Genomic DNA, 12,335 nt, shown 5'->3' on the forward strand with positions numbered 1-12,335 from the left:
GTGGTGATGAAGCAGCCAAACACGACTATAGTTTCCCTAATTTCAATGCATATTGGCATAATAATAAGCCTAGCAGTGATATATTAATTGTCCGTATTTCTTCGCAAGAACCGCCGAGTGAAACTGCACAGTGATTATTTGTCTTGTAACTTAATAATTAAAAAAACGCATTTAGATGACCAGGATTGGCCATTTCAAACAGGCATTCTCGATGTACAGATCACGGGCTGACGATCGTATATGCAATGTATTGCACCGATATACGGTGCGAAAACAGCTGATAATTCAGACAAAAGCCGGCGCAGGCCTTTCCTCGAGGAGCCACTCTCCCCGCCAGAGACGCCACACGTATACACCGCCGGCAGTGCACAAATAGCCAGCAGCAGCGCGAACAACTCGGGAATTTCCATGAAAAGCAAAGCGCGAAAAACCGCCTCTGGAAATGGACCGCACTGCAAGAAAAATGAAAAAGAGGAAAAAAGTAAGGCGCATATTTTTACGTTAACGTCATGTGGGCCTGAAGTCCTATCTGGGAGAAGGCAAGGGAGGAATTCCTATTGCAGGCGCTGGTCGCGACAAGGGAAGAGAGATTTTCTGTGGCGAGAAGCGTACACATCGCCTTCTTTCACCGTGGCCTCGTCACATTTCATTTGCTTCTACGGTCTGCTATTACTGAACCACGTGAATAATTATTGCAGTCTACATATAAAATATAATGGCCGCTACATTTCGATGAGGGCAAAAAAAAAAAAAAACACCTGTATTTAGCTTTAGGTGCAGGAACCCAGGATGGTCAAAATTAACCCGGAGTACTGCTCTACGGCGCACCTCATAATGATATCTTGTTTTTGGCACCCAAAATCCCAGCATTTGTTTCTAACACCTTCAAGTTTCTCCGTGCAAAGTTTCCTTGATTTTAATTCATGTTAATCTTAAGGAATTTGGTGGAAATATCTGTGAAAACCACCCGAAGCTGCAAACAGGAAACATTTAACTGAAACTTTGCAACTATGCTAATATTATGTGGGAAGAATCGGAAGATCATTGTGCATATAATTTGACCAGAAATACGGCCGGGATGTCCAACATAAACACAAAACTTTAAATTTATTCTTCCGCATAATTTAACCCTTGAGACGGCTTGCGAGATGTCATTCCTTCATTGGGGCTTTCTTTATGACACTGCTGAAATTCTTGATTGGAAGTTTCTTTTCAAATACAACAGATCTTGCTTTTGAGGGACTCTGCGCATTCGCGGGAATTCCAAGTTTCTGGGCCTGAGCAATAGTCAGGATTGGAGAATTGGAGAGTGAGCGCGTTGCTGGCCGCTTAAGGCTACTGCTTGCTTGTTTTTGGCACCAGGTGTACAAACCACCCGGGGAAAAATTTACTGGCTTCACCACTGAAGCATTAATGAAAAAATCGATGCCGATGCAGCACGGTACATCGTCAGCACACTGCTTCGATTGCTAGTAATAGATAATTTGGAAGTAACTATCAATAAAGTTTATTTCTTCATCTTTCAGTAGCTTCATCCTTCAGCTCTTCACCACATGGCATCTTCGGCTTCTGCAAGATAGCGCCAAACCTTTTCGCCAATATAGCCCCCCCCCTCTCTCTTTATGGTAACGTTATACCGTACAGGTACAGGGCTCAGCGATTTAAACGCGATATTCGAAGCGCGTGGCTGCTGGAACTTTTTCGCGCCACCAGTGGGGTACTGGGAACACTGATATGATGTATTTTTGCGTCAAATGGAAGCGAGCGCCTTTGTGATGGACTGTGACCGCATTCAGGCGTCATCGATCACCCAGCGTTCACCGGTGGCGCACAAAGGGCCGGCCGCCATGCAGTCTAAGTATCACGTTTCGATTGCTGGGCACTGCCGTGAATGCATTACAATTGCAATCACTGAAGAAGGTTGTCAGTGAGTGGATTCATTGATTTATTCGCATGAAAGTGGAAATGTTGACGCCTATTGTTTGTGGAGAAGCCGGCGATGCAACAAATTGTTCAATGAATAAACGGTGATAACGTGAGGTGATTTAAAAAAAAAATGTTCCGGCGGAACACATTTCACAGACGTGCCCAAAGAGTCAATACAAAAAGAAAGCAACAAAATGACACTTTCTGCAGTTTATGCATTAGGCACCAGTCAACTGGAGAACTTTAACGTAAAAGTGGGTGCTATAAAGTAAAGCTATTTCAAGGGGAAGCGTGTCAATCGCAGACGCTGGCACCGCCCTCCTCAACGGTTATCTACGTTCACTGCGCTAGCTCGGCCCAACTGAAACCCTCTCCATTTCTTTCTGCGTACTCCTCGCCTCGTGTCATCCAGTTAGATAAGAAAACCTGCCAAGGTAGACAACGGTATTCGCTTTGAAAGCAAACAAAAGCGACCACCTATATATATATATATATATATATATATATATATATATATATATATATATAGAGAGAGAGAGAGAGAGAGAGAGAGAGAGAGAGCGTTCAATTGGGCGGTTCAAACAACGCTGCGGGTCACCGCTCGATGCTTGCGTCGGCGGTTACATAAATTTGACGTCATAGACATTGGAACAAATATGGAAGGCAGGTAAGCCAACAAGAACAGCACAGCTGGTTTGCGACCCTAAACTAGGAAAGAGAAAATGGGTCAAATATGGTAACAGGCGCACGCACTCAAACGGTTTAATAAACGTGAGGGGACTGTAGCCACAATAAAGGCGTCTGCGCAAGCCAGGAGCCCTGTAACGTAAATCTATTCCAATATGTTATCTATAAGAAGATAAATTGTATACTGTAAGAAGTCTGTCAAGAATGCATCTACTGTCGGCTCTCAGTATAATATCGACTCAAAGATTTCTTAATAGAATGGTGAAATCTATTGTACGAATTCCTTGATTTACGTTATATTTTCTACCCACCGCGTTGGCTTAGCGGCTATCCATGGTGTTGCGCTGTTAAGCACGAGGTCGCGGGATCAAATTCCGGCAGCGGCGGCCGCATTTCTGTGGGGGCGAAATGCAAGAACGCCCGTGTCCCGTGCATTCGGAGCTCGTTAAGGATCTCCTGGTGGTCAATATTAATCCGGAGTCCCCCACTACGGCGTGCCTCGTAATCAAATCGTGATATTGGCACGTAAAATCCCAGAATTCAATTCAATTACTTTATTTTCTTTGTTTTAGCCATTCAGTAAGTGCCAATGAGGAATGGGCCGTTCTTGTGCAATCCTCCAGGATGGGCATGTACCACTCTGATACAAGAGGTACATAAACCCTACAGGTTGCTTGATACGTGTCGTATTTTTCTGTTCATAGTCCTGTCATCACGATTCTTCTCTCAACAAGCATCATACATCGCCGTCGTCATAGTGACTTCGTTGTGTATATGTCTGACACTGCGCATCCGCATAATTCCGAGTTTGCATTTTGGCGCAGCTTGTGAGTGGGGTCGTGCATAAACATAAAAATTGCATGACAACAACGTTTTCTCCTTTGCGGATGGATAAACATAAACATTCATGAGATTGCACGTTGCATAGCATTGAAGTGTACAACATTGTACTCATGGCCGTTAGGTTTAACACCATTTATTAACAGCTTTTCTTAAGCTTTGCTTCACGTAGATTCCAACAAATGCGTTGGATCTGCATTTGTTTTTTCTTCCTGCGGCACACCTTATAGGCACTGCGCAATTAACTGTATCGGTGAAAGGGAGGGAATAACTTCGGCGTTTTGTCGCTCGTGTTGTCGCAGCTGTTATAAATGCGTACTTGGGTGAAGTTTCGCGCCAATGCTTGCATGGAGCTGCTGCGTTTTCGCTTTCCTGCGCACATATTTCACATTTCTGGCTAGGCTAATAGTTTTCTGATTAAAAAGAACAAGAATAGCTTTGCTCGTGCATCTTTTTTGCATTATGCCAACTCCTTGCTGTTCGCTAGGACTATTTTTTTTTGCACAACTCTTGCAATATTGGCATCCGTGGATATTTATTTTATTCTGCAAAACTCTCCTGGAAAGGGCACTAGTTTAGTGCAATAAAACAAAGCATCCGAACAGACAATAAACTGCTTGTCAAGGCTTCGGAGCCGAAATGACAACTGTCAAAGAAACATACAAAAGGGGATACATGCGTTAATCACAGCAGCTTTTTATTTGTACACAATAAATACACGAGTAGCGGGATGCTACAGGCGTGGAATTTTTCGTCGATTTCGCAACCCATGTGCTCGCACCTGAAACAGCAAAAAAGAGACATTTTTGTTCACCAACACGATCTCACAGGTCCAATCCGAGCGTACGGATCAGGATGCAAAATAGTTAAGCCTCAGGCTTCCAGTCTTGTGTTCATGTTGGCAAAGCTATGTAGAGATGGTTTGGTTTGTTAATGATTATATTTAAAGTGTGCGCACCTTCTGCTGAAGCAGAAAGCTTTAACTTGCCCATGTTCAATATTAGTAGTCAAACATTTTCTCCCAGATATTGCATTTACCAAAATGCCGTTATCTTACGCTACGAAAGAATATAGTAGTCACGACTACTTGAGAAAGTATATTTTTAAATCAAGCTGGTGCCTGTCTACTCACTTGATATATATATATATATATATATATATATATATATATATATATATATATATATATATAATGCTTCACTCTGTTCTGACTGTGTACTTGTCAACTGGCCTGTGGTACAGCCTTCGGTTCTCTAGCTTGCTGCGTGCGTATAAGTGCGTGTTGCCCCCATCTTTTTCGTATCCTTTCATACTCCTCTCACTTCTTTAGTGTAGGACAGCACATAGGATATTTTATTCTAGGCTGGCTCCGATCCTTTTCTCTTTTACTCCATTTTTTCCCACGCACAATTTTGTATTCTGAAATTGTAACTTTGTTACTCCAGGCATTTTGGAGCCTGTGAACGGTAAAATGAACTCAAGGCTGAATAAAAAGTGCAAATCAACGAAGAATCGGCACTCACCGGAGGTACAAGCAAGGTAGCTGTCGTAGTTTACACCAGGATTTAGTGGAATCCATAACCTCCCTTGAGGACAGCACCGTGGCCGTAGCCGCCATAGCCGCCAAGACCGTAGCCGCCATAGCCGCCGACGGCAAGACCGCCGTAGCCAGCACCGTATCCTCCGTATCCTCCGTATCCGCCGGCGGAGACGAGGGCGTGGCTGACAGACACGACGGGCTGGACGGTGTGGGAGACGGTGGCAACGGGCTGCTTGACGTAGGTCACGACGGGCTTGGTGACGTAGCCGACGCTGACGACGGGCTTCTTCACGTAGGAGACGGTCTTGACGGGAACGGCAACAGCGTGGTGGCCGTGGCCATGGCCGTAGCCGAGGCCGTATCCGCCATAGCCGTATCCGGCGAAGCCAGCGCTGGCGGCGGCGATGAGGGCGGCGAAGACGATCTGCGCGCGCCAAAACGAAAGGCGTCGTGAGTGCATAACTACATTCTGGGTGATCTGCATTTAACACGAAAGGAGGACTGTGCACGTCAGGTCTTTTTATTAGTAGTAATCTTTAGGCATACCTATTGGCCTTGCATCTGATGCTAGCTGATGTAGTGCGAATAAATAGGAAGAAATATGCGAGTTTGACACTGAAAACAAGAATCCCCATATTTTATTGTTACTTTATACTCACGAGAAGGCTCCCCTCTACCTCTCTTCTTGCCGTCGGGATCCTCCTTGACCGCAAGGTCTATTTACTCCAAAAACAGTTAACACGACATCGATATTACGCGATCACGAGATGTCATAAACAGATGAACTTCATAAAATAAGTAATCCGTATTTATCCCAACCACGGCCCTTTGGCGACGGCTTTGTGCTGCCATCAACGCGTCTTGCTGAGTAGATATCCTACCAAGGTTCTACCGTAGAGTCAACCCACTTCTTCGCACACAAGAACCGATTTGCAGATTCAGGCCATCGCCGTTGAACAGGTATTTACTTCGCACGCGTCTCCTTCGTTTTTCTTCTGTTAGTCATTCGTTCACGTTGTCCAGAGTGGCCGTTGTAGTGTTATAAAATTAGCATTTAGAAATGCGCATTCATGAGTATGACAATGTCCTGTTAATGTTCGACACCGAGCCTTTTCAAGCTGAAGACTAAAACTAAAGGCTGCCGTGCGCGCGACAGCCACGAGAAGTCTGCCAGCCCGCGCGCATTTTAGCTTTCCGGTCACGTTCCTTTCGATACCAATCTCGCATGCTGTGGACGCCTAAACGCAGGAGGCGGGGCTGTAAAGCGCCTATTCGCTTCAGATACGATCTGAGTCAACACCTATTTGGCTCCCTTCTCCTTTTCCGTTACACGAGTCAATGTTCGATCAATGGGTTACGATATGACGGGTGATCGCGGTTCGTCTTCTCAATGCTGAGCACTATTTTCGTTCACCGGCAACGCAAACATTAGTGCTCGCTTGTGCCTTCAAGAAAGGAGCTATGGTTTGTGTAGTGCTTGCTGAGGTGCTAATGACGGTTTTTGTTGGTTTGTTTCTGCAACGCATTCATGCAACAGATACCAGAGAAGGAGAGATACAAGAAGAGCTGCATATTGCTCGTTAGGGCCTACTTGTTCAGTGCTTACTATTTTAGAGGGGAGGATAGATAGGCAAGGTTTAAATGCGTTCGTTGGAAATGCGGCAGAGCCACCAATTACTGAGGCAATATTTGGTGACTACGCACGGTCAACAACTTATGAAGCTTATAACAAGCAGGTGGTATACGTAATAGAACATATATTTACACCACAAGAGGTGTAACATTTAGACCTTATAAATAATTTCACCACACGGTAACATTATAATGAACTTACACAATATTCATTTTGCTGAAGAATTTAAATTTCTTGCAATTGATTTTTTCTGCACTATGTCCTGGGATAATTACAGCAGGTATTTAGGAAAAAAAACATAACTGGTATAATTCGTCGCCTTATATACTTGATTTTTGCCATATTCAAATTGCTGGTCAATAAATAACTCCTTGTTATACTGGCACCTTTATTGTCGTCTTCTCGTGTGGGATACTGCACGTCACTCGAATCTTCCACATATTCATAGACTATAGCAAAAATGCCTTCGCTTTATTCGTAATGTCCCTTATGGCTCTCCAACGGGGAACTTGTTTGGCAGTGCTGGAGTAATTATCATATATAATCTGCATAGGTATAGCCTAAGCATCGAATTAGAAATGAGACTAAAAATAACAGAAAAGTATGGCCCGTGGTAGCCCATATGCAAAACACAGTTCCAAGTTACACTACCCGAAACAGGGAAAGGTGGGTTGGACCGGCTGTTCGTTTATATCTAGGCAAACAGCTACTTTGTTGCACTCTGCCTACTCAAAAACAGCTACGAGCATAGCGATTGTGACCTAATCACTGATAAGTAACAGCGCATGACATATGAATAAATAATGAAACTCCTCTATTCATTTATTTCATTTGTTGTTTTAGTAAACTGTAAGTACACAGTACCTGTTTCTGTTCATCAATATTTTTATGATTGTTTGCCGTGACTGCGGGTTGCATTGCTCTGAGGTTGCGTCGTAGTAGGTTGCATAATGATTTCTCTTGCAACTATTTTTGTATCCACCATTCCGAAGTGCCTATAAAGGCCTGTGAATTAGTCAAGCTGTCTAGGAGCTTTCTTTCACAAACCTCTGTTTCTGTATTTTGTATAGATGGAAAGTATATATTGCAATATTGATTGAAATTCACAAGGAACCTCCCAGTATGTAAGCAAACGTGCCCCATGGTAAGCACAGAAACACCAGTGCTACATGCAAAAATGAATGTAATGAGGGTATTGGTCAAAGACGTGAGCATCAAAGTTTAAATACCACGTCTGAGATGATTAAGCACCCCGAGAAAAGCGTCTCAATGTCCACATGCCAGTCATCAAGGCAAGGGACCTGCTTAGGAGCAGCGTCGCGCTTGAGTTCGCCTTGGTGACTGGCTCACGGTGCGATACAAGCAAGCCGTTAGAGGAAAGGTTAGACACATCGCAGGTGCGCTGCGGTGTTGCCTCCGCCGACACCTCAGGGGAAACGAATGCAACTCACGAGGGTGTTCATGGTGCTGGTATTCCTCAGGAGGTTCTGGCGAAACTCTGATGCTTGCTGTGCTGGAGGGGCCAACTTATATACCCCGGCGACACCAAGGGCAAAATCGTGCCGGCCAACCCAGCTCGGGGAAAGGGTTAAAAAAAGAAGCAAGAAAAGGTCCAGCCTCAAGAGAAGGGGTGTCCACGCCTCTGCTCCCCCTCTCTTCATTTGCCCTCCGACGACAGAACCCCCCGCCCCCTCCTCCTCCCCGGAAATGAGATGTATACAAGCGATACGAAGTAGCAAATATTCCACAGCCTCACATTCCACAGCGCGCGCGACCCACGCTGTCCACCGCGGCGGTAAAGACAAAACACACAGAATGAAAGGCCGTCAAAATTCTCGCGCATGTTTGGCCGCAGTTTCATTCAGTCGCAACCGCCTTTAGCTGCGGTCGCGGCGGCGCTGGGTTAAATGTGCAAGACGGAACTTTCGAAATCGGTAGTTGCGCTCATTAGGGGTGATCATCGTGTAGACAGCAGAAATGCCAAGTACGAAAGCCGGTTTTCACCGTTCGTGGCGTTGCCGGCCGTTCCGAACCAATATCGGAGTCTGATTCTCACCACATGGATTAAAACCCCGGCAGGTGTTTGGGGAGAACTACTTTTTTTTTTGTTCGTTCCAGCTACGACACTAAAACTGCCGATAGTGTCATCTGCCTGCGAGATTAAAGTGGCGATGCCACTCCGGCGGCACGTGCCCCCTGTTTTCAGTATTTTTGGAGCAACCGTGGCGGCTCTTCTACTTAGGATATAAAGTTGTCGTATATACCATAAAAAAGCTTAATTCTTGTAGATTCCAACTATATATAATAGAAAGAAATGGATTAATGAGATTTTGAAATAAATGTTCAAGAACAAGCATGAGATACATGGTTTTTGCGAACTGTGTCTCAGTTGTGACCATATTTAGAAGAAACTACCGCATTTACTGCATTGCAGCTTGCTCTGTAGCTTTAGGATATATTTATCTATTTCCTAGACGCAGCAAAATTATGTTGAATTTTTACTTTTTGGATAATTTGCTTTTGAAGATTGCCAAAATATCGCAACTTATGTTGTAAACAGCCCGGCAACTACACGCTCATGGAAGCTAAATAATTTCCATTCAGGACGCAAAATTTCATCCATGTAAGTTTATTAGTTTTCCTAGTAATGCGGCCGAAATTAAGCAATATTTAGAAATATGGTTCTACTTTTACCCATTTTTGCGGGAAGGACTTACGGCTTCACGATTCTTGTTAACTGATGCATTTCGACTGTCCACAAACCACCGGTTCGCAAGTTTGTAGCTGCAGTTTAAAACTAATAGCGGTACATGAATGACATTTTTCGCCCTAAATGGAAATTCCTTGAACTCTAATTTATCCAAAATTTAGCTTCCTTGAGCGTGTAGTTGCCGGGCTGTTTACAACAGAAGTTGCGATATTTTGGCAATCTTCAAAAGCAAATTATCCAAAAAGTAAAAATAGTACCAAATACAAATGGAAATCAACTTTTCAATGACTTATCTATATATAGACGGTGTATGGACCGTATGCGACAAGAATGTATGAAAAATACACGTACTATTTGTATGAATGTGATCAATTGCACCAAACAGATTTATTAACTGCCCGAATAGGTTACTGACTGATCGATTTATTCATTCTCTAAGAGAGATATGCTGGTTGGGCGTATGGGCGCGGGGCTGCGGATAATTTAGGTTACAGGAATTCTTTCACCTGTCGCCCATGTCGTAGGTCCGCAAAAAGAACAGAACTCGGAGTCGCGAAATCTCATTTCACCTTGGGGTCGCTGAAACTCGCTCATCAAGATCAGCCTCAGCCGAACTCACCCGGACTCAATATTAGAAATCAGACTCATCTGGCGTATTCTAACTCAGATTCACCAGAAATTAGACCCAGCCGTGCTAACTTAGATCCATTTAGAGCCCACTCGGAGGCGAACTTCAGTTCATTTCATTTTATTGCCTTAATGACCCTCTCAGGGGGTTATTAGATAAGGGGTTGACATGCGTGAGTACATAGAGGAAGCAAGGGAAATATAAAATAACTGTTAAAAAAATGCTTGCTCGCTTGCTTGCTCGCTTGCTTGCTCGCTTGCTTGCTCGCTTGCTTGCTCACTTGCTTGCTCGCTTGCTTGCGCACTTGCTTGCTCGCTCGCTTGCTCGCTTGCTAGCTTGCTTGCTCGCTTGCTCGCTTGCTGGCTCGCTTGCTCGCTCGCTTGCTCGGCTTGCTCGCTTGCTCGCTTGCTTGCTCGCTTGCTCGCTTGCTTGCTCTGCTTGCTCGCTTGCTTGCTAGCTTGCTTGCTTGCTAGCTGCTTGCTTGCTCGCTTGCTTGCTCGCTTGCTTGCTTGCTCGCTTGCTTGCTCGCTCGCTTGCTCGCTTGCTCGCTTGCTCGCTTGCTCGCTTGCTCGCTTGCTTGCTCGCTTGCTCGCTTGCTTGCTTGCTTGCTCGCTCGCTTGCTCGCTCGCTTGCTCGCTCGCTTGCTCGCTTGCTTGCTCGCTAGCTCGCTTGCTTGCTCGCTTGCTTGCTCGCTGTTTGCTTGCTTGCTCGCTTGCTTGCTCGCTTGCTTGCTCGCTTGCTTGCTCGCTTGTTTGCTCGCTTGTTTGCTCGCTTGCTTGCTCGCTTGTTTGCTCGCTTGCTAGCTCGCTTGTTCGCTTGCTTGCTCGCTTGCTTGCTTACTTTGCTTACTTTGCTTGCGATTTCATGGAACCCACTACGGGCGATTGGCCAAGAATCGGGTGGGTAAAAGGAAGATGGATAGAAAAATTTTAAGGAGAAAGTCAGGGTAACGTATAAATGTTTGATAATTAGGAAATATACTTACTTGGCAGAGACTGAATTAAAATAATTGTAATTATATAGAATAATTTCTAACACACGATCAGCGATTTGATTAACTGTCGAATTACTGATTGAGATAATTAACCTGGTATCCTCAATGCGAACGCCGTCTTTAGTTTCTTCTCGTCTTCATTTCTCGCGATCGCCGTGCGAGCGCCCGAGGTCAAGTGCCCTTCGTCTTTGCTTTCGGCCACGCTGCAAGTTTCCGGCACGGCTTGCAGCCCGTGCAACTTAGCATGAAGTCAACTTTTCCAGGGAGTCAGGTTGTCATTGGTGAGCCGTCCAGCGTTTTTCTGGAGGGCGGCACTGACTCTTGCACGCTGGTCACAGGTCTCGCCGATGATTATCCCGTCGCAGTGGGAACGTACTGCAAGAGATCCTGTATATTGAACAGTCGCTGCGCAGCCATCGCGTGCGTCTTCGCAGTGTTGCTGCTGACTGATCAAAACTCTCCGACGCGCTCGAATCGGCAGAGCTATAGACGATATGCCGGCTGCTACTCAGTCGTCCTTCTCCGAAGGTGGAACACGGGTCAGCTGCTTCGAAACCGATGATCTCTTGCGGGTCTGGTATCTTGCGTGCCATTTGCGTGCTCGAGCGACCGCAAGTAAAGGGGACCCGAACCTCTGTCAAGTTAAATAATTTTCACTTTTAGCTCGGGCTTTCCCCAATCCAACATGGAACTAAATTCAAGTCTCTTATGCATCTTTCGGTCTCTTGCGTGTCTTGCGCGTCTTGACAGGTCTTCGATGTTGATGACCTTAGCCGTGTTAGTCGCCATCGCTTCCTTCAACGAGGCCTCACTCAGCGCGGGGCGAACTTTTCTGAATTCGGCCAATGATTGCGCTAAAACCCGAGGACGTGGCTCCGATGGGCCAGAAAGCATCTCCCTGTGGGAATCCGCGGAGAGGTCGGATTTCCTATGTGGTTGCGCGTCAAATACTAGAGGAGACAGTGTCTCCATGTGCCCAGGTGTTGATGAGTTTGAGAGCCGCTTCTCCGACTGCGGTGGACGGGAAGTGTTCTCGGGTGCTCTGGCAATGATGGTGTGGTGACGGATGACGACGCAGAGTACGAGATCCACGACAGAAAAAAATAGCTCACACCCGGGGTCTGCAGCGGGCAGGCCCTCCTGCCAAAACCTTGCCGGGTGCAGCTGCAGCAGCGAGATGGTGCTGAAGAGTTGCGATCTGGGTCAGTTGGTTAAACCAGTCAAAAGAACAAGAGAGGAGAGACGTGGCACAACAACGACTGTATCTGCCACGGGTCTCCTCTGTTCTTCGTATTTTGACTGGTTTAATTCTCGAGATGGTGCTGCTCTCGAGTTTCGCTGGGTTGCCGTCGCAGCAGCTCGGCTGGCGAGACTGAC

General features: G+C 45.7%; 1 protein-coding gene across 1 annotated transcript; it reads right to left on the reverse strand.

The window, feature by feature from the left end:
- Positions 1-5,018: 5,018 nt before the first annotated feature.
- Positions 5,019-8,183, reverse strand: LOC119436136 (neuropeptide-like protein 31). The gene is made up of 2 exons (XM_037702899.2): positions 8,078-8,183; positions 5,019-5,417 (listed from the first exon to the last, which is right to left on the reverse strand). Exons 1-2 carry the CDS (start codon positions 8,087-8,089, stop codon positions 5,019-5,021), a joined length of 411 nt encoding a protein of 136 aa, XP_037558827.1. The 5' UTR covers positions 8,090-8,183.
- Between the last annotated feature and the right edge of the window lie 4,152 nt (positions 8,184-12,335).

Source organism: Dermacentor silvarum, chromosome 1, assembly GCF_013339745.2.
Source record: "Dermacentor silvarum isolate Dsil-2018 chromosome 1, BIME_Dsil_1.4, whole genome shotgun sequence".
Classification (NCBI taxonomy): domain Eukaryota; kingdom Metazoa; phylum Arthropoda; class Arachnida; order Ixodida; family Ixodidae; genus Dermacentor; species Dermacentor silvarum.